This window comes from Scleropages formosus, chromosome 2, assembly GCF_900964775.1.
Source record: "Scleropages formosus chromosome 2, fSclFor1.1, whole genome shotgun sequence".
Classification (NCBI taxonomy): Eukaryota; Metazoa; Chordata; class Actinopteri; order Osteoglossiformes; family Osteoglossidae; genus Scleropages; species Scleropages formosus.
The window spans coordinates 25,558,055-25,585,971 of NC_041807.1; the positions used below are offsets into that span (position 1 = coordinate 25,558,055).

At 43.3% G+C, this 27,917-nt stretch overlaps 2 protein-coding genes across 2 annotated transcripts in view; both read left to right on the plus strand.

Annotated features, from left to right (window-relative positions):
• The window catches only part of slc38a3b (solute carrier family 38 member 3b), a 30,955-nt gene extending 24,470 nt beyond the window's left edge, over positions 1-6,485 (plus strand). Inside the window, exons 9-16 of the mRNA XM_018756659.2 lie at positions 604-662; positions 836-1,003; positions 1,726-1,805; positions 1,904-2,004; positions 2,750-2,874; positions 3,433-3,577; positions 5,076-5,179; positions 5,505-6,485. Coding sequence (XP_018612175.1) covers positions 604-662; positions 836-1,003; positions 1,726-1,805; positions 1,904-2,004; positions 2,750-2,874; positions 3,433-3,577; positions 5,076-5,179; positions 5,505-5,609 — 887 coding nt within the window. The 3' untranslated portion in view covers positions 5,610-6,485. The remainder of the gene's footprint in view (positions 1-603; positions 663-835; positions 1,004-1,725; positions 1,806-1,903; positions 2,005-2,749; positions 2,875-3,432; positions 3,578-5,075; positions 5,180-5,504) is intronic.
• A 3,984-nt stretch (positions 6,486-10,469) lies between these two features.
• Positions 10,470-27,917, plus strand: part of gnai2b (guanine nucleotide binding protein (G protein), alpha inhibiting activity polypeptide 2b) — a 69,251-nt gene continuing 51,803 nt past the window's right edge. Inside the window, exon 1 of the mRNA XM_018756666.2 lies at positions 10,470-11,365. Within this exon, the coding sequence (XP_018612182.1) occupies positions 11,248-11,365 (118 nt within the window). The 5' untranslated portion in view covers positions 10,470-11,247. The remainder of the gene's footprint in view (positions 11,366-27,917) is intronic.

A 27,917-nucleotide genomic window follows, 5' to 3' on the forward strand; every position in this document is an offset into this window, starting at 1 on the left:
TTCTGTGAGCTCAGGAATGCAAAATTTACTCTCAATTTTTTTGAGGTATCAGAAATTTCAGAAAACCTAGAGAATCTGGGAAAAGGTCTATGTATTTTCAGAGCTGCAGCTGGACAGACTGTGATACCTTTGGAGGACCGGTCCCCATTAAAACAGTGCTTGATAAGAGTGCCCCCTCTTTGTCTCTCCATTGTATAAAATACTCCGTGCCTTTAATAGGTGAAAAGTGGTGATAAGCTGAGCAGGGACACAAAATTCCTAGATGCACAAATAAGTCAATAACACAAGAGCAACAGTTGTCCACAGTCTTATCCTCCATTGTTTCCCAGGAGGTGACGGAAGATGTCATTGGGTGACGGTTAAGCGGAACTGAAAATATAAATAGGAATAATATAAAGAGAAAAAAGATGGCGAGGAGAGTGTGTGTGTGTGAACAGTGGAGTAACCTCTGCCTTGGGGACATTTCCAACACAAAGAGAATAGAATAACTTGTGCTTTCTGACCATATAACTAACCCAGGGGACAAGAAGGTGTCAATATTTATTTCAGACTAATTGTCACTAGCAAAATGGATGCCATGTGATATTTTTTTCTGTCCTCCAGGCTATCTGGGCTACACCAGCGGCTTTTCCCTCAGCTGCATGGTCTTCTTCCTCTCTGTGGTAAGTTTGTGCTGGCACCCCTTATTTACTGCCATGGGAATGGCGATGGAAGTCATCATACAAGGCAGTTTCATAAATTGTGACCAGTACTTATGTACTTCCATGTACTTCACCAAAGGAAGGTAAGGAGAGTAGAATTTGTTTCATGGCCCAACCCCGTTTTCATTCTAAAGGTCATCTACAAGAAGTTCCATATCTCCTGCCCTTTTGAGGACTATGTCTTCAATAGCACTGCAGCACTCCATCATTCCAACATCTCTGAAGCTTCACTTGGCTATCACGTTGGGCATGCTCAGGAAGATGAATCCTGCAGCCCTCGCATGTTCACTCTCAACTCACAGGTATGAATCTATAAGTAAAAGTGGAGCACGGAATAAGAAACCCTCCTTTTAGATGTGGACTTTACATCTTGTCTCTTCTCACATATTTTTTGTAAGTGCTGTTGTACTGGACTAGCATTCAGTACAAATCATTGTGGTAAAATTGCTATAGCTATGAGCTGTAATAAATGTGATACCTTGTAGTTTTCGCTTGTTTCGTTCATTTCTTATACATGTTTGAGTAAGGAAATCCAATCTGGCATCTTTCAGTTGGCTTTTCTCTCAATAACTTTTAGAAAAGTTGGTGTCTTGGAACCACTGCGCATAAAAAGATAATGAGAACATTTGTATTCTTTCAGCCACCATATGGGAATCACAGATAATGTGAGCCATAAAATGTTCTGATTTAATTGAAAGCTGAAACTGGAAAATTTGGTCATCAGGCAGACTTGTGAAAAGTGATTTTTTGAGCTACGGAAAAAAGAGGACACGTTTTGATAACAGCGAAATTAATGGAGCTGTACGATATATCTGCTTCAGAGTGTTTGATCTCCGATCCAAGAGGTTTAAAATATTAAACTTCTCACAAATGTATCCAACCAGCACATTTTATTGTGCTGCGCTACAGCTGGGACAAGTTATTCCAGGTTAATGAGCATTAGTGGATTGTCCGGTCATAACTGGTGGTTGGCGTTCAGGGCTGGAAAAACCTTGAACCAACTGGTGCCATTTGTTTTAATTAGACGGCGTACACCATCCCTATCCTGGCCTTTGCTTTCGTGTGCCACCCCGAAGTGCTGCCCATCTACACCGAACTGCGCAAGTAAGTGTGGTTTAGGAAGGGTTTAAAATCCCACCAGTGACAGGGACATGGAGCTATGGGATACTGCGTGTATGTGGTGACATTTTATCGTTTTGCAGCCCTACGCAGAGAAGGATGCAGCATGTCTCCAACATTTCTATTCTGGTCATGTACACCATGTACTTCCTGGCTGCTCTGTTTGGATACCTGACATTCTATGGTGAGGCCTCCCGGATTGCCAGTAGTCTTTTTATTGCCGCTCTGCGTTTGTCGTGTTTGGGGAGATATCAAATGGTCTCATCTTCCATGTGTAATCGTCTTCCATCTGATAAAAGTTTATGCAGCTATTCGTGATGAACATTGGTTCATATGGTGGAAAGACGCAAACTAATTGCACTTACGTGTCACGTGTCTGCATCCATGTTTCTCTTCCTGTTAATGTAATGCATATGTCGTAGTTTCCGTGAGATGTTCGTTGCTTTGGAGGAAAGCATCTGCTAAATGAATAAATGTAAATGCAAACGTAACATGGTGATCTAATTTTTGATTCCATACATGAGAAAATGACTTATTGAAGAACAGTGTAGCACACTGGAGTGTGCTGGGTTCTGGAAGTGACCAGGTGTAAGGCAGTACAAGGTGGGCTTAGTTTAGAAGTTTATTAAAAATAAATGGAACAGTGTAACACATCATCAAACACAACAAAATAGAGTTTGTCTGTAAGCAGGCCATCCTTCAGAAGCCTCAATAACCATGATATCACTACACCCCTATTGGTCATTTCACCATATATCATTGTATGTCATAAAGAGTGCACAGCGGCAGATGTACCTTGATAACTGACTCTGTCATATATTTAGATTATTGGAGCCACATAAAATCAGGTGGCTTTATGTGTGTGACAGTAGTTCTTTCCTTGGAGGTCTACATTTGAGTGTCTTCTTTGTGTGTCTCCTTCTCCACAGACAATGTGGAAGCGGAACTGCTGCACACCTACAGTCGGATTGATCCATATGACACACTGATGCTGTGTGTGCGTCTGGCTGTGCTCACTGCTGTCACGCTCACTGTACCCATTGTGCTGTTTCCTGTGAGTTATCTTCCTTCATTCCCCACATTCCCCTTCCCATCCCCTATCAATCTGGCCTCACCTCCTCACCTTCTCACCTCACCTCCTCACATTGTTGGGATCTTGATCTTCTTCTGGCCAATGGGCTTATTAAGGATGTCAAAGATATGGGATGGATTGTACCATATGGAGGGGGGCGCAGTGGCGCAGTGGGTTGGACCGGGTCCTGCTCACCAGTGGGTCTGGGGTTCGAGTCCCGCTTGGGGTGTCTTGCGACGGACTGGCGTCCCGTCCTGGGTGTGTCCCCTCCCCCTCTGGCCTCCCGCCCTGTGTTGCCGGGTTAGGCTCCGGTTCCCCGCAACCTCGTATGGGACAAGCGGTTCTGAAAATGTGTGTGTGTACCATATGGGATGGATTCAAGATTCCCTCGGTGGGTATCTTTTAACTATGGTTTACAATTCCATGTCCTAAATTGCTATGCTAAATGATTAGGATAAAGTTTCAGTCTTTGACAAACGTGTACGGAAATCTAAGTAATTCTTTCCCCGTGAAATCTCCTTTTTTGCTCCTCTTGTCCAGGTACGCCGGGCCTTCCAGCAGATGTTGTTCCCTAACAAGACTTTCAACTGGCTTCGCCATATAGCCATTGCTGTCACCCTGCTAACCTTCATCAACATCCTGGTCATTTTTGCCCCCAACATCCTTCCCATCTTTGGCATCATCGGTGAGCCCTTCAAGTTCTTTTGAGGGCTTTCCTCTTGGTCCACTCCTCTACACACTTTCCTACTTATATTGACCAGAGACACCCATTTTTTTCTCTGTTAGTAAACTGCACGTAAGAATAGGTAATGAAAATAACGGTGTGACATTTTGCCTACAACTGTTAAATATGCACTGAAATGTTCAAATGCAGACACATAACCATTTAAAGAAACAATGATGTTTAGTAAGGGGGTGCGGTGGCGCAGTGGGTTGACCCACAGTCCTGCTCTCCGGTGGGTCTGGGGTTCGAGTCCCGCTTGGGGTGCCTTGCGACGGACTGGCGTCCCGTCCTGGGTGTGTCCCCTCCCCCTCTGGCCTTACGCCCTGTGTTACCGGGTAGGCTCCGGTTCCCCGTGACCCCGTATGGGACAAGCGGTTCTGAAAGTGTGTGTGTGTGTGTGATGTTTAGTAAAAGCATTATTACCATGTGTATCCTATTTTTTTCTTTTTTTACAGGAGAATTTGGCTTGTTTATACTGATAAATATTTTATTTTCACTTTCTGATGTGAAAACCTTTGTTAGGTTTAAGAAGCAATTAATTGCCAAGAGCACTATGTGACAACAGTTAATTTTACTTGGCTTTTACACTGGATCCTCATACTACTAAATTTTTTCCAGTTTATTTATTTTTCGTTGTACTCTTATTTTTTACTTTTTTCTGTCATATTCTTGTCACGTGGAGCAAAAATAACCTGCATTGATACAGCCGGTTTTTAGATACTGTAGATGGCAGGGGAATTGCCTTAATTCAGCTCACTTCCTCAGTGTTGACAGCTTGTTTCTGGTGTTCCTGATAGTTTGGTGATCAATAACAAATGGTGTATATACTTATGGGGTGAAGCACTGAAATCCAGTTCCTTCTTGTTTAATTAATTAACCATTTGTGTTTGTGAGTTCTGTAAACATGAATTGTACTAGAAAATCTACTAGAAATGACTTGCACTACTGGTGCCTGTAAGTGCTGCATGTCCATGTACGTATTACTGGCATTTAAGCTTGTCCTTGTCCTTTTGGAGGAGAAAGGAAACGTGCCTGACCAACACTTGCTGACACATCAATGCGCAATAGGAGCGAGTCAATATTTTGCACTACCTGTAAACATCACCCCAGAGTCCTGCAAATATACAGGACAACCAGGCAGAAGAGGCTGGGGTCAGGAAACTCTAGGACGGATGTATGGTCCACAGCCTAAGCTGTCTCTGCAGTAGGCTAGTGCCAAGGCCCAGGGGCACACGTGCCTCAGTCACGTTTCTGTACTGTGGTTAATGAGACTGTGGGCGCCACTCATGGTCTCATCTGCACGACCCTTGTACCCCCTGTGCCATGTTTCACATAAGCACCAGAAGTGGCTGAGACAGACAGGCGTTTAGTGTATTACCTTGGAATAGGAGTGTGACATCTTCACATGTTGTGTAAAGAGGTGCGATTATAACCCCTACGCCTTTCTGCCAAACCTTAGGTGCCACATCTGCCCCCTGCCTCATCTTCATCTTCCCTGCCATCTTCTACATCCGCATCGTGCCCAAGGATGTGGAGCCCATGCATTCCACCCCCAAAATTGTTGTGAGTTCCAGAGCTACTTCTACCATTTTCTCAGCATCAACGCTGTATCATAACTTTAGGAAAATAATGTATAACCTATGTGGTGTGTCTAAACACTATATGTTATATATATTTAATGATATAATATATTATGAATTGATTATTGTATATTTAAAGGTTAGCCACTCAGTTTAGAAGCAGTTTGTGCATTAGCTGCAGTCTCGGTATTGGTGTCCTGCTCAAAGGGACCTTTGATTTCAGCCATGCAATGTAGAGTGCGAAAGCAGCTCTTTGTATCTTTGCCCTTCGTCTTAGTGTGTGTGTGTTTCTCCTTCTTATTCATCAGGCTGCCTGCTTTGCCTGTCTTGGGTTCCTCTTCATGATTATGAGTTTGAGCTTCATCATCATCGATTGGACAACAGGGAGCAACAATGCTGGAAGTGGCCATTAGGCTCCTGCCCTCTGTGCTTCGCTGTACCGTTGTTTGTGTCTGTGGAGTAGGGTTGGCATACCGCCCTCAACTTCTTTTTCTGTTTTGGGTAACTTATTGTAAAGGCTGCACCATTTCCCCCGATTGTCAATAGCCTACATAATGGTTTGTGCTTAGGAATTACGGTATCATCGAGTCTTTAGGACTCAGGAAGTACAAGTGTCAGTCAGATTGGTCCTCAGCAGCTAACCGGGATTTGCCTGGCCATTGGAAAACAGGTGTACGAAGGAGCACTTGTCCAACTCTTTGGACTTTCCCTTGGGCCTCTAAAATTATATGTCAGAGGAAAAATGTTTTATGACCTTATGATAAGCAGCTTTATGTTTAATTCAAATCATCAGTGCTCTTGTCCAGAATGGTGTTACACATCGTAAGGAGAGTATGTATCATACAGAATGGTGCATCCTAACACGAGAAAATAAAAATAGCACAAAGTCAAGCTGGCTTTGTGAACCCCCCCCCCCAATTATGTACACACACACACACATGCAGGAGCACACACTTCCACCGCCTGCCAACCCAGGATCCAGGCCTTTGACTTTAGACACTACAGACAGTTCTGCACAAAGCATAGACAAAAGCTTGTTTTTTAATGTTTTAGAGTTAAGATAGTGTTCAGATAGGTAGTATTTTGTATATTGAGGCTGAAAATATCTGCTGTTTTGTCACTTAGGATATGATAAATGTGGAGTGCAATAGCACTGGGGCCAGTGAACGCTGTTGGACAGATGGGGGGATGGCACCGTACTACAGCCAGTTGGCTGGATCCCTGGGCCCTGCAGCTGCCGCCACTTCCCCGCAGTCACACACCGCTGCACTCATACACCTTTTCACTCTCCCTGCCAAAGCTGCTTGTGGGAATCATGGAACATTTTGCGTAGGCCACTGGCTTACAGGCGAGACGGTCGCATTTCGGGATACGTGCGCGTACGTTCAATTGTTTTATTTTCCCTGTTGCAAGCGACATTCGTGCCTTTTTGAAGAGAATGTTGTAACACAGTGTGTTATGGTGGAGTATTATTTCAGTGTGTCCAGCTGTAAAGTATGGTGTTAGAGATCTGGTACAGTGTATGTTTGGTTTTAGAGGGGCTTTAAAGAGTGCATGGCTCTTCAGTTTGTTTTCGTTCACTTCTTTCACAGTCCACTGATTTGTGCTTGACATACCCCATGATGTCCCTGATTTTACTGTACTCTGCGGAAGCACAGCAGAGGGCGTTTGGAACATCGGTGCTACGATGCCCTCCGCTGAAAAACACGGTTATCAGAAGCTACTCTGAATATTCTGGGACTTGGAGGACAAGAATCCCATGTCTGTCAGAGGTTTTGTGTTAGAGGTTTTAGGCTTTGTGGCAGTTAAGGTTGAGCACACAAACTGAAGTGCCTAATTTATTAATAGCGAAGAGTATAAAATTATGCTAAACATTTTCTTCTTTGAAATAGAGCTCTTAGAAAAAAATACATATGTGATTTTTATGAGAAAGTCAGCACATTCCTTCTTATAAATTCACAGTAAGGTAAATAATAAGACAAACATTCTCTTGTTTGGTTTTATCATTTTAAGTGGAGATGTGTAAGCAACACTCTCCATTGAGATTTTTTAAATGAAGCCCTTGAGTGGAGCCTTGGACTCTGCTTTTTAGATTATACAACATGTCATGTGTTAGCGTCCTGAATATAGCAGTATAGTCTATTGATGTTTATAGGACAAGTATACATTTTCTTTTTTTTTACCTCTCCCCTTGCCTCCTTTTAAATACTGCATCCAGAATAGTTTTTTTTGTCTGTGGAGTATGTTGATTAAGTGTTGCTTTTAAACTAATATTGTGTATCTGTGTGGGTGTGTTTTATGAAACATTTTTTCTGTATAGTTCTGAAGCACATAAAACCTGTAAGTCTCAAACTGCTGAAAGTGTAATCAAATCGCATTCACGGAAAACAGGTACTTGTAGGTCATCTTCACTAACTCCATTAAACAGCCTGGAAGACTGAAAAAGTATGAATTCATGAGGTGCATCATCAAAGAAGGGATATGGAAGAAACTGGAGTGCTTTACCTGCAAATCTTAGCCGTTTACACATGATAAGATTATAAATTAATTCTTAATCTTAGTCCTAATTAGGTGTTTTTTGCATTTAATTATTGTACTGTACTGTATTCATTTCTGCTAAAATTTCGTGGAAGTTCTTTCCTCTCTTGTATTCAGCTAAACACAAATTTTTGTGAAGTTAATTAATGCAGTTTTACATTTTCATCTTGTTCATTAAACTATTAAAACTGGAGAAGGTTTTTCTAAACAAGCACGCATCTACATACATACATTAATACCTTTGAGGTCTTCTGTCTTGCTGAAGTTGCTGTGAGCAGGAATTCTGAGCTTCTCCTTCGTTCCTCTACAATAAGACCTGGCTTAGAAAAGCTTTTCTCACTGAGCTCTCATGACGGTTCATAGCGGAAATAAAGGACTATTACAGTTTACTATAGTACACCATACTGCCATAGATCTCCATGTACTCTAGCTTGCTATCTGAAAGAAAGTGTCTTAGTGCCAGTCAGTGCTGAAAATGTCTTGTAAGGGCTGTGAAATATTGGAAAGAGTTGTGTGCTTGTTTCATCCTACTAACTCCCATGTGATTAGGAAAAAAAAAAAAAAACCTTTTTAAATTATGAAACTGCAGTCATCATTATTAAGATCTTTGATTGCTCAACAGTTAATCATGTACTACTCTCCAATTAAAATGTCAAAAATCTTTATCAATAGTAAATAGTGAAATTTTGTGTTAAAATTCAGATGGGGGATTTTGGGCTGGTGGAGTGAAAAAAAATGCCTTTATCTTATGAATATTAATAATCTAATTGAATGTCATGTATTTAATCTTTATTTTTTTATTTTATTTTCAAGCGTGTTCCCCTGCTTAAAGAACCAAATGCTTACATGTCTTTTATTATAACTGATACAACTAATTACATTTTAGGGAGTTATAAAATCAGATCAGGAAAAGATGCATGTTTTGATTTTATCATTTTAAAAGTTTTTTTTTTTTTTCTGCCTAAACTGTTGAGCTCAGCGGATGGGTATTTTTAGCCGGAGGTGGTTTGTAAACTGACAAATTCCCCATCAAAAGCCTCTGCCCGCGGTAACACACCTCTGCTGTTTTGAAGTAGTGCTTCATGTCTGTGTCAGGATTTTACGAGCAAAATGCGGCGAGCTGCGATCTGCGAGCTGCGTTTCACGAAGAGGGAGACATCCTTCTAACCGCACCCACACTTATTCAGTGTCTCCAGCTATCCATCTTTGCCAAATAACTGCTTTTCCTCTTGCAATGTACTTCATAGATAATTAAATTACAAGAAGTGGGAAAACAACTGTTTTTTTTTTTATTTCTGGCTTGCTAGGAACCATTTATAAATTATGTACATAAATGTAAACCCTTTATATTTTCCTCGCGTATCTAGCGTGTATAGATAGAGTGTAAATAGCAGGGGACAGTTGTAGTTTGACAATAAAACGACATGTATTAATCCTTTTTAAAAATGTTTCCTGTGTGTCTCTTCTCACTTGTGTTTCCAATAAATGACATTTTGGAAGAGTGTGAGAAATAAATAAAACTGTTTGGTTTGCCGAGTTCCATCCAACACGTCCGAACGCAGAATATGAGGAAAGCTAAGAAGGTACTTAGTTTGTCCACAATCTGAGAGAAGGAACTGCAGCAAAAGCCCAGCAGGACCGACAACATGAATCGTCCACGACGTGTCCTTTGAAACAAAGACTGTTAAGTGCAACACTAGGTGGCGCTGTCGGCCTGTTACATTTTACTGCACTTTGAAAACGTAAGAGCAGTAATAGGAAGTTGGTCAAATATTTTAAAAAGCGTAGGGTAGCAGCATTAAGTATACTTTAAAACTTTATTTACACATCCCACATTAACTGACGTATAGTATTGTCAAAATATAACTGCTATTGTTTAGAAGTATTTACAGTACATTCATTTATTTATGTGGCGCTTCCCCCCGAACGGCTGTACTACACCGTTTTGTACAGCAGATAATAATTTTGACTGGAGAAATTCAGGATGAGCGCCTTGGCTTGTTCAGGATTACTGCGTCAGTAGGTGGAATTCGAACGCGGGTCCTTCAGTTACTTTTTTTCCAATTAGCTGAAGTCACATAATCAGCTTCACACAGATCATGTATAACCTAATAAACAAGGTATTCGTACTGTATCAGTTACGGGTTAGTGACCGACGGGTTGGTGGACGGCAGCGCGGTGAGACTCGAAGGGGCCCCGAGTGCTAAAACGAACACAACACGTTCAGGGCTCTGTGTTTGTTCCTATTATTCTGTCATTTCTTAAATGCTTCAAATCTGGATGAGCTCAACAGACGCCTGACCTCACAAGTGGGGCTCGGGTAGGACTGGGACAGATCGGTATCTGTCGAACATATTTCATAACTTCCATTCAGTAATTTTTGTCCACTTTGCTTTGGAGTGGAGAAAAGGTGCGAGCTTAATAAAGATACAGGGAATCGGCAAATTAGGCCTCTTTTTACTAAATGGTAAGGTCTATTCATCCAGAATGTTAACGCTCAGATCCCGAAACTCCTTCATAAACAAGACTAGTAAACATTCTCTAATTCAGTTAAAGACTGCAGAGGAGATCTTTGAAAACGAAAGACATTCGTTCTCAATTCATTCACAAAACTCTACTACAGTTCCCACAATGCAAGGCAAACCCGAGTGGGCGTTCCTCCGAGGGAAAACGAATGGTTCCCAGTTTATCATAAAAGCATCACTACATTTCCCACAATGCAACGCAGATCGAGTGGGCGTTCCGTCGGAGGGCTGGTCGCTAGTCCGCTGTGCGGAGTGGGGGAGAGCGGAACTTCTGAACGGGTTCGGGTGTGGCGGTTCAACGTAAAAGCGAGATAAATCAAAGGCGAGGGGGGAAAACGGCGAAACAATTCATCCGTCAGACAGATGAATTGTGATTTGGCGGTGCTGTAGGAAATGCATGTTTCTGAGAAGGCAGCTTAGGGTTTACCGCGGACGAGACACTGTACGGTACCACTGGTGATACGCTGCGGATCCCGAACGTGACCGCGCCGCTGGAGCAGACGTGCCGAGGAGCCTTTTGCCCAGCCAACTCGCGTGGGTCCGGCTCGTTCTTCTCCGGAGAGCCACCGAACCGACCGGTCAAGCGATCGACTCGTGCGAGAGTGGCGTTTCTGCTGAAAGTTACTGTCGCGGCGTGTGTGAGCGATTCTTCCGTGATTTCGTCTTTTCTACGCTCTTCATTTGGCCACACACTTGTTCCATTACGGGGACACTTCTTCTTCTTGCCTTCCGCGAACCACCTCGAACGGCTCGATCATTATACCGCTTGTTGGTGAAAGTCCCACACCGAAGTGAAAAAAAGATTAAACAAAAGTTATCTATAGGGACTCTTGGGTAGACCCAAGTTCTTAAGAAGATTGCTGAACTGAAGAGAAGATCGAGAAGAGCGAAAGGGGAAAGTAATCGCGGGCAGCGGCGGCGCTGATACGTTGATACACTTTACATTACATTAGAGAGAAGTGAGCGAGCGATCGCGACCATCATCACCATGGGCTGCACTGTCAGCGCTGAAGATAAAGCGGCCGCCGAGAGGTCCAAGATAATCGATAAAAACCTCCGAGAAGACGGAGAGAAGGCGGCCAGAGAAGTGAAACTGCTCCTGCTGGGTATGGAATCCATCCCTGATCGTAGTGCAACATCGTCGTCATGATGATGCGTGTGACACGCGTAGCGAGTCTTGAGTGTCTCATGTGTGACACACGGTTACAGTACTGAGTACGTGGTACCTAACTGACATGTTCGGGTGGGAAGGGTGCGCTGTTTCAGAATCTCATCTTCATACATTATTATTATTATTATTATTATTATTATTATTATTATTATATTTATAGGATTGCGTGTGAACGCGGGATGTGTATTACATCAATATAATATTTTGTCTATCAAGATGAGAGGGAGAGCATTTCATAGGAGAAACCCCAAGGTATTTTTGAATTCATAGGAACTGTTATAAAAGCTTATTTCATGATCCATTTTAATTTCTGCAAAAAAGTAAGCTTCTGGGAAGGTGTTGAGTCATAAGAGGCAAATTTGCGAAAATGGCCATCTAAAGGGTTGTTAGTTTTGTAATTCTCTGTGTAAAGAGCTCATGTGGCTTGCAAATTCAAACAGTGTAGTACCATAAATACCATCATTTTCTAGACACCAACATTTTTAGTGAACAGATTAAAAAGGGTTTCCCCCGCACCCTCACTTAATGTCACTCTGCAAATATGAAAATAGGAGGTGATCCGTATGGTTACGCTATGTGCCTCTTGATTTCACCATTAATTGACTAATAATAATAGTTAATAATTGCAATCAGGGTGCTGACGGTGGACATCTCTTCTCCTCCGCTTTTGTGACCGTGCGGCTCCCATGCCTCCACTCTCAATAGAGTTAATGGCTACTCTAAAACGTTTTAGGGCTTTTACAACCATTTAACTATGAAAATGTCAATGCAGTGTGAATCTGTGTGACTCACTGCGCGGCGGATGACATCTCTACACACTGCGGGCTGTTTCCTTCTTCCCAGCACACAGCTTCTTCATTGTTTTGTCTGCTGTGACTGCAGCTTCACTGCGTTCTTCTTTGCTCTAAAGACAAACAACCTTTCAGCAGATTATGCAGATTTGAGTTACATTTGTTAAAGTTTTTATTCTTCTGGTTCCTTCTACATTCAGAGCCATTCTTAAACTCTAGGGGGAAAAAAAAATCAAGCTGTGCATTTCATTCTCCATTTACATTTTGTTACCGTGAACTTGGACAGGCTTTGTGCTCATGAAAATAAAAGCAGGTTTTTTTTTTCCATAGATTGGACCCTGCAACCTGGTTGTTACTGAACTGTTGGTATGTTAATGGGGAATAAGTTGTGCCAATATATAAAAATGTGACACCTGCTTAAACACATTAAAGTTGAGGCTGAGACTGAAGGTTGTACTTAATAGCCCATATACAGTAGTACAAATATCTTTTCTCTGATTGATGTTAACTTTGATAGTGTCAGTCTCCTTTCAGACCTCTAAGCCTCCAACAGTTATGACTAGTCCTGCTGCTAGTTTGTTTTCATAATGCTCTTTTGTGTTTTAAAGGGGCTTTTCTTAAACCGGGTTTCGGAGCATAAAGGGAGAAACGAGAAGATGCTGCGTAATTAAATGCCATTTGCCTTACTGGATCGTAGGCATTGCATGTCAATGCTTTCGCTGATAATTGCAATCAAATTTTATTTCCTGTTTGATTTCTCTATGAAATCAATATATGAACCTGTTAATGGTTTTAACCAATGTGCACAAGCTTCGGTTGATATAAAACGTCCCGATTTTAATGAGTCATCTCCTGCAGAAGCCTAGAATGTAGAACTGAGGGGGGTTAGCAGAAAGACACTTAACGACGACAATAAACAAGAAGTCTTGATTTATCAGATGTCATAGTAAACAAAAGCTTTGAGTGTAATTCTGTTTCATTCACTGGTGAGCTCAAAGGTTGTAATGTTTAGATCAGCGCTTCTTAGGTCTCATCTCACGGACTGCACAGAGCAACACAGGAAATCCTTTGACTGAAGTGAAAGGGTCTCTCTTCACCCTGTTGAACTCTGGCTCTTAGTAAGAGTCTCGTTTTGGAGGCTACAAACTAACTGCTAAATCTGTATTTCCAAATTCAGACCCTGAACTGAAAAGCAAAGGAAGTGTCAATAAATTCCTTGTAAACGGGGAAAACGGTGCTTTGCAGACGCATTTTCGCAGTAACGTGCTGTATGCCAACGTCCTTTGCACCGCAAACAAAGAACATGTGAGATCTGAACACTGTGGAATTAGGATTAGAGACAAACTGCAGTGAAATTCTGAGGACAGGTATTTTATTGTCACTTGTAACACAGTTCTTTTTCTTTTGTTTTATTGGAATTCACTGAAATGGCACCAGTCCATGGGGCTCAGAACATGATTCAGAAATGTTTCCCTTTCATAACTTGGACACTAATGCTATCCCTCCAGTGACTTGATCCTTGGCATATTCCATTATTTGCTCTTTGCCTTTCTATTACTTTTCAAGCAATGCAATTTTCATTTCCTCTGTCAAACAATGAGAGAGAGAGAGAGAGAGCAAGAGAGACGAGGTGGGTGGGGGAGGGACATGTATGCTGGACATTTTTACCTGAGCACAGATGTAAATACCCAGACTGAACACCGTTACGTGCACTGATTGTTTGGTCATTCGGAGCCTGTTCAGGTTCAGTGGTGGTTGGGGACAGTGGCAGGAACTCCCTTCTATCCCCCTTTGGTTTTACTGGGGTTTAGATGTGGTCCTGTTGCCAGGGAAGACGTTACCTGTCCAGGCAGGTCTCACCTGTGCAGTTCCACTTTCAGTCACACTCACACTTCTCAGTGAAAGTAGAGCTCTGCTGTGAAGTGACTAAAGTGACAGATGCAGGAAAAGTGGCACAGAGAAGTGGTGGCAGAAAGTTAATTTCACATTTGCATTTTTTTCCCCACGCTTTTCCAGCATCCTCGCAACAGGTGCCATACGATGCACAGAAAAGAGAAGGTTTGACAGAAAAGGCTAGAGAGATAATGTGGTTAAATGTCAGTTTATCTGGTGAAAAGGCAAGCCAGATGAGCACAAGCTACGTTTAAATGATTATTGTGAACAGTTATTACGAATCCTTGCTGTTTCAATATTTTGTTGAAAAATGACATGGATGTAATTTAGTGCATTAAAAAAAATATATATTTTGCATGTTTTCTTCCCTGATTCTAAAAAAAAAAAAAAAAAGTGTTGTTATACCAAAACAATTTATAATACCTTACTGGGCAGTTTTTTGTTTGTAGATACTTTTTTCTGTATGACAGAGCATTTTGCTTGAGACTGCTGGGCTTCTGTCTCCACGGGGGTTTATTGGTCGCTTGTATGGCCTATTGCCTAAGGTACTCGAATTAAGGGAAACTGCTGTCAGATCAGAGGAAAAGGCACTTAACTGACTTAACAGAATATCTAGCTGAGCGGTAGTGTTCTATTGTAAAGGTTTAGTCATCTCAAAAATGTACGATAGGTACACATGGAGGGAATTTCTGCAGGACTCAAGGACCTCAAAGTCCCCAAAGAAGCTCAACGTGGCTTGTTATTGCAACAGAGTACATAATTCTGGGTGTGCTGTTATGGGTTACAATGTAAAAAGTCTAGCTTTACTTTGGATGTGTGTCTTTTTTTTTTTTTTTTTTCTTTTTTCTTAATGAGCTACCTGTCCTTTTTTTCGATAGCGACCGAGTCATCAGGAGCTCTTGAGTTTATTTGCTGCTGGAGGACAAGGTTAGCTCGACCCAGACGCTCGTGCCGCATGATTTGTGACAAACATCGATTCAACAGTGAATTGGTCGCCCTTGTCTTTTCTGAGAAACATAGATGGTAAAGGTGGGAAGATTTCTAAAAGAAGGTGTCTTCTTATCCTACGCAACTGCTCCAGTTGGACAGGCATGGATGGACAAGACTAAGAGCTCTGTTCGACCAAACACTACAGGCTGTGAGATTCTCAGGGAGAATCCCTGGCCTTCCCATAGTAGTGAGTGAAATCCTTTACTTTTGTTTGGTAAAAGTGCATAGCTGTCCAGAGTACAGCGATGTCTCGTGATGGTTTTGGACAAACCTTTGGAATGCTGGGATAGGCCTAGCAGTGTGCGCTGTTGGGGGATTTCTGGGACAACGAGGGAAGCGGAGTTCCCACTCACTGATTTAGAGAGCAAACGTTGTCTGCACAAACGCACTCCTACGAGAACAGCTTCTCTGTAGATTCCTTCACTTAAATAGGACTGAGTTGGGGGGGAAAAAAAAAAGGCAATTTTCAGCAACCTATTACTCGAAACGTTTTCGTGCAAGTTCCAGCAAAGTGCACAAACTATATTGTGAAATGCTGTCACACTGTGGTTCATTATCTCTAATGAAAGTGCGAGTTAAAAGGTGTCAAAAACCAAGTAATCGGACGTATTATGTATCTGCCCCTTGGTCGAAATCCAGCTGCATTCCTAATAATCTTCTAAAGTCATCCTCTAAAATGCAGCTGAAGGCACATGGCAAACAGATGCTGGACAGTTTGGTTTAATTACTTTCAAAGACAGTGATGACAATACAAAATGCAAACAAGAAAAAGAAATTTGCAAATGTTGCATAACATTGGCTACAACATATAGCAAATGAAAACATAAGTGCACATATGGTGCAGATTCAGAAATGAAAATAGTGAAGCACAACAATTATAATGCTGTACTCTGTTACTAAATACTAGCATAATGTTCACATGTGAAACTTGTGGAAAATATAACCTATTATACAACGTAGCATTGAGGTATGCTAATTGTTTATATTAACTTATCAGTTATATAATGCAATAAAAGGGGGCTTGCAGCTTTCAGAGTTGTTGGAATTAAAGCCCGTCATAAGCGGAGGACTATCTCTATAGTATTCATTTACAGCTGCAATCGCATTTACGCTAAAATTTTTCGTTTTATTCTCAAAATAATTGTGCTGCTTTTTTTTTTTTTTTTTTTTTTTTTTTTTTTTTTTGCATTTTAACCCTTCTTCCCAGTTCGGTCACAGCCAATCGCCTAATTCTTACAGCTGGATCTGTGAGAATAGTGCCAATTCAGGGCGATGGGCACAGGCACGCACCTCCTCCGAGTTGAACGCTGCTTTTCACTTCACCGGGTGTGTAATCGGGTTGCGACTTAAAATCGGGTTGCATAAAATCCTTCAAGGAGAATGATCCTTGGCCAGCTTCTCTCCCAGCCCTGTAGGGACACGGCTGACTGTAGCCGTCACTGTGAGCCACGAAGGGGCAAGAACCAGCGCCATGTCACCCACCCGCGGGATTTTGTGTCAGTTTGCGTTCCCTCGACCTCGGTGCCACAGATGGCTTGTGTGGCAGGTATATAATCCCCGCCGTTGGGTGCGTGGCGATATGTGCCTCCGGGGAGACCTCTCCAGTTCCCACCTTGAGATACTACGCAAGTCGGGTTCGCATGGACCAGGTTTCCACGTGAATGCATTTTAAAAATTTCGAAAATTTGTGTGTTAACGGTTGGTCGAGTATGAATATTTAATAGTGCTCCTGAGCAGGCCGCCATCTTCCTTATCCTGTGTGCACCGCTGGAGATCTATTCTTGGACACGTTGCGAAAGCCGTCTTGATCTGGCCGTGCTGCTTTTATGGAGAGGAGCGGAAAACTTTATCGGGCTGCGGACGGCAGCATTCCTAGATAGACGCGAGGTGTTCGGCGCGCTTCCTACAATAGATTTCCTCTGACGTCGCCGAGCAGAGCTTATTCGGAGCTGCTCTGTTGTCTTCTGATCTGAACGCAGGCCCGGGCTTGTCGCTCTGTCTTCGCACAACTCTTTGCAGGAGGGTGTTTGGCGTAATATTTGCTTAGCCAGATCCCGTCTAATTCTCGGGTTCTTACCGTTAGCACTCAAATTTCACTGGGAATGTGCGGAGTCCACGGCTGCTCTTAACGCGCCGTTTACCTGCGGTTCTTGGTATTTATCGTAGCGTATGATTTGACTTTCGGCACGGTCTGTAAGCCGTTGTGACGTCTGCGGTGATGACAATGGTAATGAGGGCACGGTGTTTGGCTTTCCTAGCTTCCCGTAGTCTCCATCCACTCTGCGGGAAGTGGCGAAAGCACTGATTGTGGAAAAGTGAATTTGTAAACCAGGCTGCAGAGGTGGAAAAATTTAATAGTCTAAGGGATCATCACGATTATGAGTTTTGTAGTTGATTAAAGATGGGGCTTTTTATGCGCTGCTCGACTTCCTACGTTCACAAAGGAGCCGTCTCAATGAGTGAGGTTTGTCAGCCCTGCGGACAAGCACGAGTGTCATATGATAAAATGCCATCACTGTGACCGTGTGCTTTATAGCCCCTTGAAGTTCCTCTTATTTATAATGTTGCTATATAGTTGTGCCTGGGGAGGCTGTTGGCATTTTTCTTCACATAACAGGTGTGTGTGCATGCGAGCTGCTTAGTGATGGTGGAGTTTACCTCTTGTGTTGGCTGATTTAGTTACCCTCTGCTCCTGTGAAGATCTCGTGGCTTCTAATGTCATGCCAGAACCTTGGAGTGTGGTCAGTGGCAGTTGTCTGGCATGAGGTGTGTGTGTGTGTGTGTGTGTGTGTGTGTGTGTGGGGAAGTTGTGCTGGGAGCTGTGGGGAATGAAGATTGAGCGGCAGGCTGAAAAATCAAGTCAGCTGTAGACTTTATTGACATGTAGGCAGACATCAGGATTAACACACAAAGGCTCCTGTCCATTTACAGGTAGTTTCTGCATGCGCACACACACACACACACAGACGCACACTTTAGAGGATAGACTTCTTAACTGTGCGAGATTGTGACCACCTGCACAGTGTACTTTGCCATTTGTCTTTGAGTACCCTGCTGTGTCTATTCATGCAACATGTAGATCTTGAAAAATTGTTCGGTCACCCCAGGCCCCATGGAGGTAGTGGGATAAGAGAGAAATCCATGCTGTATTATTTACAGAGCCAGTGCGAGTGCAATGCAATACTTTGCGTTTTGTACGGAAGCGCAACTCTGTGACCTCTGCTGCTGTCTGGAGTGGGCATTGCAAGTTGATCATACTTTTCCTATAAACAAGGGCAGAGAGGGACCAAATAGGACAAACCTGTTTTTCTTGCATGGTTTCTGCAGTGCTGGTATGTATATATATATTTGTGAGTAGTCTTTATGCTTCATCAGATGAGATTCCAGCATTTACGTTTCGCTTTTCATGCTACTCTCAGCATTTACGAACTTAGAGCCCATCCGTTGTCAGTAACCGCTTGTCCTTATTAGGGTCACGGTAGTCCGGAGCCTGTCTTGGAATCACCGGGTGCAAAGGCTGAGGGGGGTACACCCTGGACAGGAAGCCAGTCCATCACAGGGTAGAGACACACACACACACACTCTCTCTCTCACCAATTCACACAGTAAGGGCAATTTAGTGTCACCATTCCAAATCTTAGTCTTAAAGCAGATATAGAGCCCAAGAGTTGCCAAACTAATAATCCCCCGTTGCAATCAACATATTGTTTGGCAAACAACTACGGATGTTCTAACACGGTTAGAGTAACTGTGATAATAGCGGCACGTTGGTTTGTCTAATCAGAGCATGCCGTAAAGGAAAGCACGTCATCACCTGAACCTACCCTTTCTACCTTCTCTCATTTTTACTGTCAACTGTGAGCTCTTTCATTTTGAAGACCGAAGCACAGCGAATTACAGGAGGAAGAGACAATGAGATTTATCACTGTTCATCTGTGCGTATGGTGTAGCAGTCAGCACTACTGCCTCTGGATTTGGAGGTTGTGGGTTCAGATCCCACCTTCTGATGTATTACCTGGTGAGCAAGGTTTAACACTGAATTGCCCCAGTAAAAGATACCATGCTATATGAATGGATAAATAATTGTATGTGGTTTAGCGCTGAATGTGCTTTGGAGAAACACATCACCTAAATGAATAAATGAATAAATATATAAATGTCTGTGCTGTACCAGCACTGTTCTCTGATGTGCGTTGTATCTGAACACTGTGGGATTGTCACTGCAGCATGGTGATATTTGTACTTGGGTTGTGAGTGTGGCATTTAGGGCGAACTTGCTTTTAAGGGATGGGGAGTGTGTGGAGGGATGTCAAACCACAGCCGCTGTGACCCTGCACCTCAAGACGGGACGCACGGAATGCGAAATCAGTTTGGACTATCCATGCAGCAGCTGTTTGTGGTGCATCACACACTTTGTAAAAGCTGTGTGTGCGTGTGTGTGCGTGCGCACGTACTCCACTGCAACCGTCCAGCTGTGTGTATGGACTGCTGACGCAGAGATGTGAGTGATCCCAGACGCACGGCCGTGCGGTACGGCTGGTTACGGCACTCGTTGGATTACATGGCTTTCTTCCTGACGGCACCCTGAATCAGTCCGATCTGTTCCAAACAACACTCTCACGTCCCTACGGCCAGACTTGAAGCGCATCACCAAATCGAGGCCTTTTTGACGCGGGCAGCCAGATTCGCAGTGGCTATCTAGAACACCACAAGTCACATCGCAGCTAATTTAAAGTGCTCCGCTGCCAGTTGGCGATGCTTATTTTTTGCCTCTCGGTTTACTGATTACTTCAGCTGGATTTTTTTTTTTTTTTATGGGAGCCCTCCGGGCCAGATCTGAATTATTTTAAATGTGAGACCCAAAGGGCAATAACCTGAATCACAAGACCTTGAGGTTCACATAGGGCAGCTTTTATATGCGGGACCGGTTGGTGCTGAAGTTTTGTCTGCACTTTTAAATGGAAACTGTGAATATGCCCCAGGCCTTTTTTTTTTTTTTTTTTTTTTTTTTTTTTAAACCGCGCACATGGAGGTAGCTCTGGTTACACTGCCGGTGTTCTGCCATGAAATACTCATTCTCCTTTTGTTTATACAGCCATGCCAAGGGAGCTAAATTTATAAAGGTGAAAGGCACAAGCAGTCTCGCGTCCACGAAAAAAATCAATGAGCGTCTGTGGGCATGCTCTTCCCGACTTAGATGAAAGTCAAATGGGTAAGAGTTGGGTGGTGTTCGAAATATCCCGCTGGAGTCTCTCCTCGCCTTCTGACAAAAATGAGCCACTTCCCTCCGCTCACAACGAAACGCGCTCTGTGAGTAATTCTCTACCATCCCCCTCAGAAAGACTGGAGTTCCTATTCATCTGCTGGATGATCTGTTGAGCATCGGCAGAAGGTGTTGTGGTAGCACCTCGTGCGCAAATGTGTGCCTGCACACGCGTGACTCATGAATCTCAGACACTTTGGAGTTGAGCTGTTCTGGTTGAGAACTAATGCTTCTTCTTACCTAAAATTGAGTTCATTTTCTCACAAAGGATGATATCATATGTGGCACCTGTGCTGATTCTGAACAGGCCCTCAGATCTCCACCTGCTAGCGCCGCTCTGTTTGCGTGTCGACCATTTCTGCCTTCCCTTAAGTGCCGTCGCCTTCAATCTCTGCATATTTCCGCTACAACCACTTCTCCCCTCTCCCCCTCTTTGTTCATGCCTGTTCTTCTTTTAAACAAAGTCTCGTGAAATGGCTGCGGAAGCGATGTCTTTTCCTGCGACACCCACTCAGCTTCCTCTTTCGGTGATCTGCAGAAGTCAACGTTTAACCTCTGGGTGCTCGGGTCCAGGAAGCGGTGCACCCGTGCCCTGTCGGTTGCACTGCCTGATTTGGTGTAATGTACCTGGTTTTGGTCTTTCCCTTTACCGGTGGCCTGAGAGGACAAGTGTACCTTTGAATATCGCTGGACTTGATTACCTTGATAGTGACTCTTCAGCGTTCACGTTCGCAAAATGACTGTGCATCAGGGAGGGGGTGATGGAATGCGGCAGCACTGAGTGTGGCTCTCCCAGGTACCTAAAGGACAGGTGTCTCCCATCACTTCATCTGTAGCCTCCATTTCAAAATTCATCTCTGCAATCTGCATTTGCAAAAGTGGGGGGACAGCCGGTAGAATGGGGGTCGCTGCCTTTGGATCCAAAGGCCGTAGGTTCGATCCCCACCTCCAGCTGTAGTACCCTTGAGCAAGGTACTTACCCCAAAAATTGCTCCAGTAAAATTACCCAGCTGTATATATGGGTTAATAATTGTAAGTTAACACTGTAAGTCGCTTTGGAGAAAAGCATCAGCTAAATGAATAAATGTATAAGTGCTTTTCAAGAAGGGTTAAAATGCCTGCACAAAATTTCTGGACTTATGTTTAAATGGTGGTTGCTCTAGATCTGTTGCCACGAAATTAGTAAATGGACTGACAGCTTCCATCCCAGCATTTCAGTTAGCATTGTAATTATCTCTACACGTTTGTGCTCTATACTGCCTATCCTCACCCTGATATAATAATCCGTGGCTCCTGGGTAAGCTTGTTACTGAGCCATATTTCGGTAAACGTTCTGCATTAGTCTTCGTGGCTAAGTAAGAAGTAAGTCTAAAAAGGACATTAGCACTGATACGCGTCGTTTGTGCTGATCCGCAGCCTGCCTTTGACCCCTAATGTTGAGTTGCCTCAAAAATGATACCTTTTGAGTTAAAAGATGTGGTGCTATGCAGGGGCACATTAGAGCCTCCTTAAGTTGTGATTGTGCTGTTAAGAAATAATGCCGATCTGGAGAACTTTTTCCACTTTGCGGTAACCGTCAGACATGAGCTCTTTTGTGACACTACCCTTGTACTCTTTGCAAGCAGCAGGAAGCCACTAGCGAGGCTGCATTCTGCTCATCTACATGGTTTTGTCTTTCTTCAAGGTCTGTCAGTCCTTCCTGGCACATTTCAGCAGTGTGTTTTCAGTGGGAGGGGATGTGTTTATACATAGCATGTATTTTTCTTGGTTAGATTTCCTTGGGTGAGCCCTCAAATCTTTATTGAATACAATTTCCAAACAGAAGGTCCCCCCCCCACGTGAACTGTTTTGTTTTCCAGCCCCATGACGTTCATTCTGATATTTTGCTTTGGTACCCTGTGTTGGGTGGAGTGCCAGTTTGGGCCAAATGTGGTCTGCCTGTTTACTCAGGCGTGTGTCTGCAGGGGGTCGAGATGAGGGCAAATGGAGAACAACAACTCCGTCGGTAGCAGCCAGGCACTGGGCTAGGGTGCCTCGGTCCTCTGTGGTTATCATTTGACAATGGATAAGGCGGTATGCTTGGGGTTACTAGGGGGAGGAAAACAGTCCCTTAACATGCCTCAGTTTTGTAGACTCAACGTAACAACAATGTATAACGGAATGTACTGTATTAGAAAAACTCCCAAGACTTGTTTTCCTTGCATTGTCTGCTTTGTTTTGTGCTTTACTGTTGTGCATAATGTTTGGAATAACAATCTAAAAGTTAACAAGAAATGTCCTCCATGATTAATGAATATTCATAAGCACATTAGCATTTAGATGCCAAGGCTTTCAGTAGTTGGTACCACAAATCCAAGGTCCAAAACCCAGGCAATGATGCGCCTGTGTCATCATCCAAAGCGTTGTCCTTGCTGATGATCCGTATAAAATTGGAATATATTCTAGCAACCTTTTTTGCATTACTCAACACAAGAGGGTGGAAATGCCTTCCCTCAACCTGGAGAGGAAAGAGGCAAGTTGAAAAATCAAGCGGTAGATAAAAGGTATTGACGAATAAATTATTTCCTTTACGAAGTACACAGTCCTGTACTGTTTATAAAAGCAGTAATAAAAAGTAAACGGTCCCATTTATGAGTGGGGACAATGCGTTGTTGCTGAGGAAGTGTATAATCTGATAGGCTTGCCTATTTCCTCCAGGGAGGAGGTGTCCTCTGGGACCTCTTTGCCCAGGAAGCTCCACCCCTGCCTTTAATTTTCTCAAATGTGAAAAAGCCATGGAGACCAGCAATCACGCTCTAATCCTATTTCTTCATCCAATAAAAATGACATGCAAGGTGTGAAGTGACTTTTCAAGTGGCAGCTGTTCGGAATTACTCATTTTTCTTGTGCCACGATTCCACTTCCTGAGCGGTGATGTTATGCGACCCCAATGAGGTCACCATTCTCACAAGCTCAAGTCCGCTTGTTCTGTTTCTTCCACCTCTCTCGTTACAGAAGGTCGGGAAATATGATGGACTTCCTCTTCACGAAAGCTTTGCAACCTATGCAGCTGTGCGCTGGCTGCTCGGAGTTTTGTGTGCGTGTGTCTGGCAGTCCCGCTTTAGAGTTGTGCTGTTGTCACAACACTCATCTCTAGGTTGCTGGGCTATATTATTTCATCTTTGCAAAACAGGACTCTTTGGTTTTGACTAAGTGACCACAGCGTGTCACAGGTTTTTTCGATGACGCATAGGCTGTTTGAGGTCCGTGTGGGCAGCTCATCACAAAAAATGCATTATAATTCTGCTCTCTCATCCCTTTTTATAACTCCTTATTCCCTTTTCTCCTTTTTTCTCTTTACTGGAAATCCCTCCTGTCAATGTGTGATGGCGATAAAAGCGGTTCTGTTTTAATGTTGTACACTTGCTTGCATGGTTACCTTGCTGAAGGCAGTTCTGATGCTCCCTCAGTCTGTTAATCTTTCTTGCTAGTGTCTCTGAGAAGCACCACAAACACTAAATCAGTGCTTTAAATGTCAGAACACTTAGGGTGGACTAACAGCGCTGCCACGGCGCAGTCTAAATCAAAACAGCTCACTGGTGTTGTCTTTGCAGAGCAGTGGAAAAAAAAAATAACAAACTGTTTCAGATCTTGTGTGCTGCGACGTGACCTTAGTTTCACCAAAGCCCAGCCCACACCTGCGTCCCTATCAAGCTCAGACACATGGTTGCACCGTGATGTACCACACACACCTCAAACTTTTAGGCCTGAATGAGCCTCAAAAAAAAAAAAAAAACCAGTGCAGCTCATCTTATAAACTGTTCAGCGTATTCTTTTCCATACTTTAATCATGAAGACGGGTCTCCAATGCCCCTTGTGCGTGTTCTAATTGCATATTAATCGCAAGCGAGTACAGTGTTTTTGCCAGCCGTCACTGAAGCCAGCAGTGCAGAATGCCGGAGATTGAAAAGGAAAGCAGCGTCAAGTTATAAAGCCTCAGCTCTCGGGTTCTGGCTGAACATGATTTCACCTGTGAATGGAAGACAATAGCCCTGAGTTTAGACTGACTCGTTGAGCATGTGATGGATTGGAAAAAGGAGAAGGCCTTGGCTCACGGAAGAGTCCTTTTTGGGATGTGAAAGATGTATGGCCCTCCTGTTTGTTACAGCCCGATGGGGCACGGGAAGGGAAGCATGTCCAACCAAATGACTTTTTAAGTAGTCCAAGGTCCCGACCAGTCAGGAAGTGGGCAAAGCTGTTTTTTTATCCGTTTATAAATCAAGAGATGGGCCTGAACCTTTAGGGCAGAGGATTTAGAGGATTTAAACTGTGGTTTGTAATTATGCACTTCGTTGCTGGCTGTGAGCTCCAGCAGAGCGTGGAGAACGGGAGGAAGGACTCCAGGTTGGTCCCAAATGAGGTGGCTTTATATCTCCTGCTGCTTTGAAGGTATCTTATAAAACTTAAGGATCTTGGACATTTTTGTGGATTCTGGAAATAAATACATCCCACATCAGGTGGGTGAAGAATACAGTCCCCATTGAAATAAACGGAGGTTCAACATCAACTATTGTAGAGCTTGATGTTATCATCTTGACTCCATGACAGGTCGCCGGCTCCACTGCTGCAAGGCTACATCAACAAGTTCAGGAAGAAAACCATTTGTTGTTCTGTAAAGTTTCCTTTTGGTATTTTGACCTTCGCTTATTTTTAGAGCCTGTTCTGTTTCAGTGCATCTTGGAGGAAGTGTCTGCACCGTGAGGGATTGTGAGTCGTAATTTCTGTGCTTCTACACATCATCAGTGCAAGTATTCTGCACATCAGGTCGTTCACATCTCTGGCCGTTTTCCTAGAAGGTAGTAGGAAAATCATCCTCATAAGAGTTTGAAGCAAACCGTTCCTGGTGAGTTCAGATGAAGAAATTTGGAAAGAGCCCATAGAGAGGACTTTGTTAGGAGGCTATCAGAACTTCTAACTAAATCCTCAGTAAAAACATGTGAAATCTCTTGGTTTGTTTCTTTAAAAAAAAAAAAAAAATGCTGAGCAAAAAGGCTTTCTGTGTGTGGTTTTTTTAGTTGACATTTATTCTCTTGTCAGTATTTTGTCTGTGTTAGTAACGCTCATCTTAGTCTCACGCCACAGGCACGCAAGGCATCACGCAAACAGCTCTTTGTCGTTGTATTTGGGTCATGGTTGACATCAAACAGGCATCTGGCTCAGCATGTGCTCTGACTGGTGAATGGTTGGCAGGAGCGTAGGCTGCTCGATGCTGGGATACTGTCTCCCAGACTCTGCCCCGTCAGGTGTCCTTGGTCTGGTCTAGAAGGGGCCTCCTACACAACGGAGCTGTTTGCATTTAAACGAAAACCTGAACTGTTGATGTTGCGTTCCTCACACAGGAAAGGATGACGTTTCTATATAGCTCCTTTTGAGGGGTGACACAAAGTTACATTACACAGTACCAGCAAAAGGTGTGAGTACACATGGGCAACCTGGGTAATACAGGAGAGTGAAAGTACAGCAATCCACAAGTGTCCTACATGTCTGGGAACTGCTGTAGAAGAGCTGGGAAGACATGTGGGCTAATTTCTTGATCAAACTATGCTTAGTGAATATAAATTTCCCAACAAGTGTACTCAAACTTTTGACTAGACTTTTACTGGAGTGCTATCATAGCCAAGACTTTCTCAGTTGAGGTCCATAGCTGTTCATGCTAGCTGTAGATGTCTAAATGAATTGTTTGCATGTAAGTAATGGACCAGAAGGTGCTCTACACAACTGCAATGAGGTGCTACTTTTCTTCTGTTGTCTTACACACTTCTGTGTGCTAACAGCTTGGGAGATATGGAATATTATCACACAGATTTTTGTGCTGTTATGTCACTGAAAGAAGCACAATTAAATTAAAGTGGAAAATACTGTGACCGTTTCTAATCTGTGACGGTATGACTGAAACATTGCCATATGGCAAGGTGTCCTTCTTGCACCGCTGCCTTCATCCACATCAACTTTTGTATCTCTTTTTGTTAATTTAAACAGCTTGGTGTTTCCTGGAAAAGTTTTTTTTGTGTTTCAAATTTGTGGAAGAGTATGGCATAAATCCTGAACTTGATACATGAACCTGCAACCTTTCCTACTGTGCCCCCCCCGCAGCACTAAAAATCACGGTGATTCCTGCCCTTGCCGCCTAGTGTGGCGTCCTGCAGGTGGACTGCCTGCTTGCATTATCGTTTTCATTTCTCTGTGTTTCTTGCCAGTGACCTACTGCATCACAGCCAAGTGAAGGTGCCGGAGTCAAAGGTGCACCGACGTGACCCAGGGCTCCAGTTTCACCGTGGCTCATTTTGTTTTAATTTCCCATCCCCTGTGATTTGATGTCCCAGGGTTTGCTCTGTGTGTTTATCAAGTTGGATGCATTTCAAGCCCCGGAAGAAAAACAGGGACAAATTAATTAGAACAAGTCTTAGATTCTTTGTTATGGTGCAGGCATCCCAGCTTGTGCTCGGGGGTTCTTTGTGTGCGTGCGTGTGTGCGCGCGCACGTGCCTGCACCCATGCAGTGCTCATCCAACGCACTTTCTGCATTAGAGGTGGCCAATTACAGCGTAGCCATGGTTACTTGCATGTGTGTAGTGTGTATTTTGTACTCCTTTGCGCTATTAATGGGCTCAAGCGGAGGTAGCCAAGCACTCTGGGATTGCAGCCTTTATCCTCTGACATTGCATCCCTTCCCAAATGAAGTCCATCTTTCAGTCTTTAAACGTGTGCCTGATTTCCAGCACCGAAATCTTCACATTTTTCCGGTATCTCTCACTGCTACCCATGGTTGTGAAAACATCTCCTTTGTCCTGTGCAGCAGGAGGCAGAATGGTTAAGGAACTGAACTTGTTACCATTAGGCTAACAAATCCCAAGGGCACCATATGCCCGAGGTGTATAAATAGATGTATGTAATGTAAAGTTTTAATATATCTGTCTTCTGACGAATGCATCTGCAGCGCAACTAGAAGTATGAACACAAGTGTGTCGTCTGCTTTACTGCAGTGCTTTTCTGCACTTGAGACGTAACCGTGACGTTTTTATCCCCTGGAAATATGTATATTTTTTTTTAATTATCTTAACGCCTCGTCTTGTATGTTAAGCCCCATTTCCAGTTGAGGCAGGAATGAATTTGTTCCCAGTATTATAGGATTGCCGAGGATAATCATGAAGTGAATGAATGAATATGCAGCTGTCTTTGGCACTGTCGTCAGTGTGTTTAGTGTGACATGGGTCATCGCTTTCTTATTCAGCTTATCTCCTACTCTTCAGTAATCACCCCTTCGTGTATGACTGTCCCTGCATTAAATGTGATCATTCGTTGCCCCTCGACTGTGGCAACTTCTTGCATCGGCTCCTGTGGTTATATTATCTCTCATGCAGAAACAAGAAAGACGTCTCAGTACCATTAAACAGTACCGTCAGCTGTTTGCTTTCTCTTCGCTGCTTCCAGGGTGAATGTATTTAATTATCAGTGCCTCTTTTGATTCCTTTTTTTTTTTTTTTTTCCCCTTTTTCTGTTTTATTTTGTTCT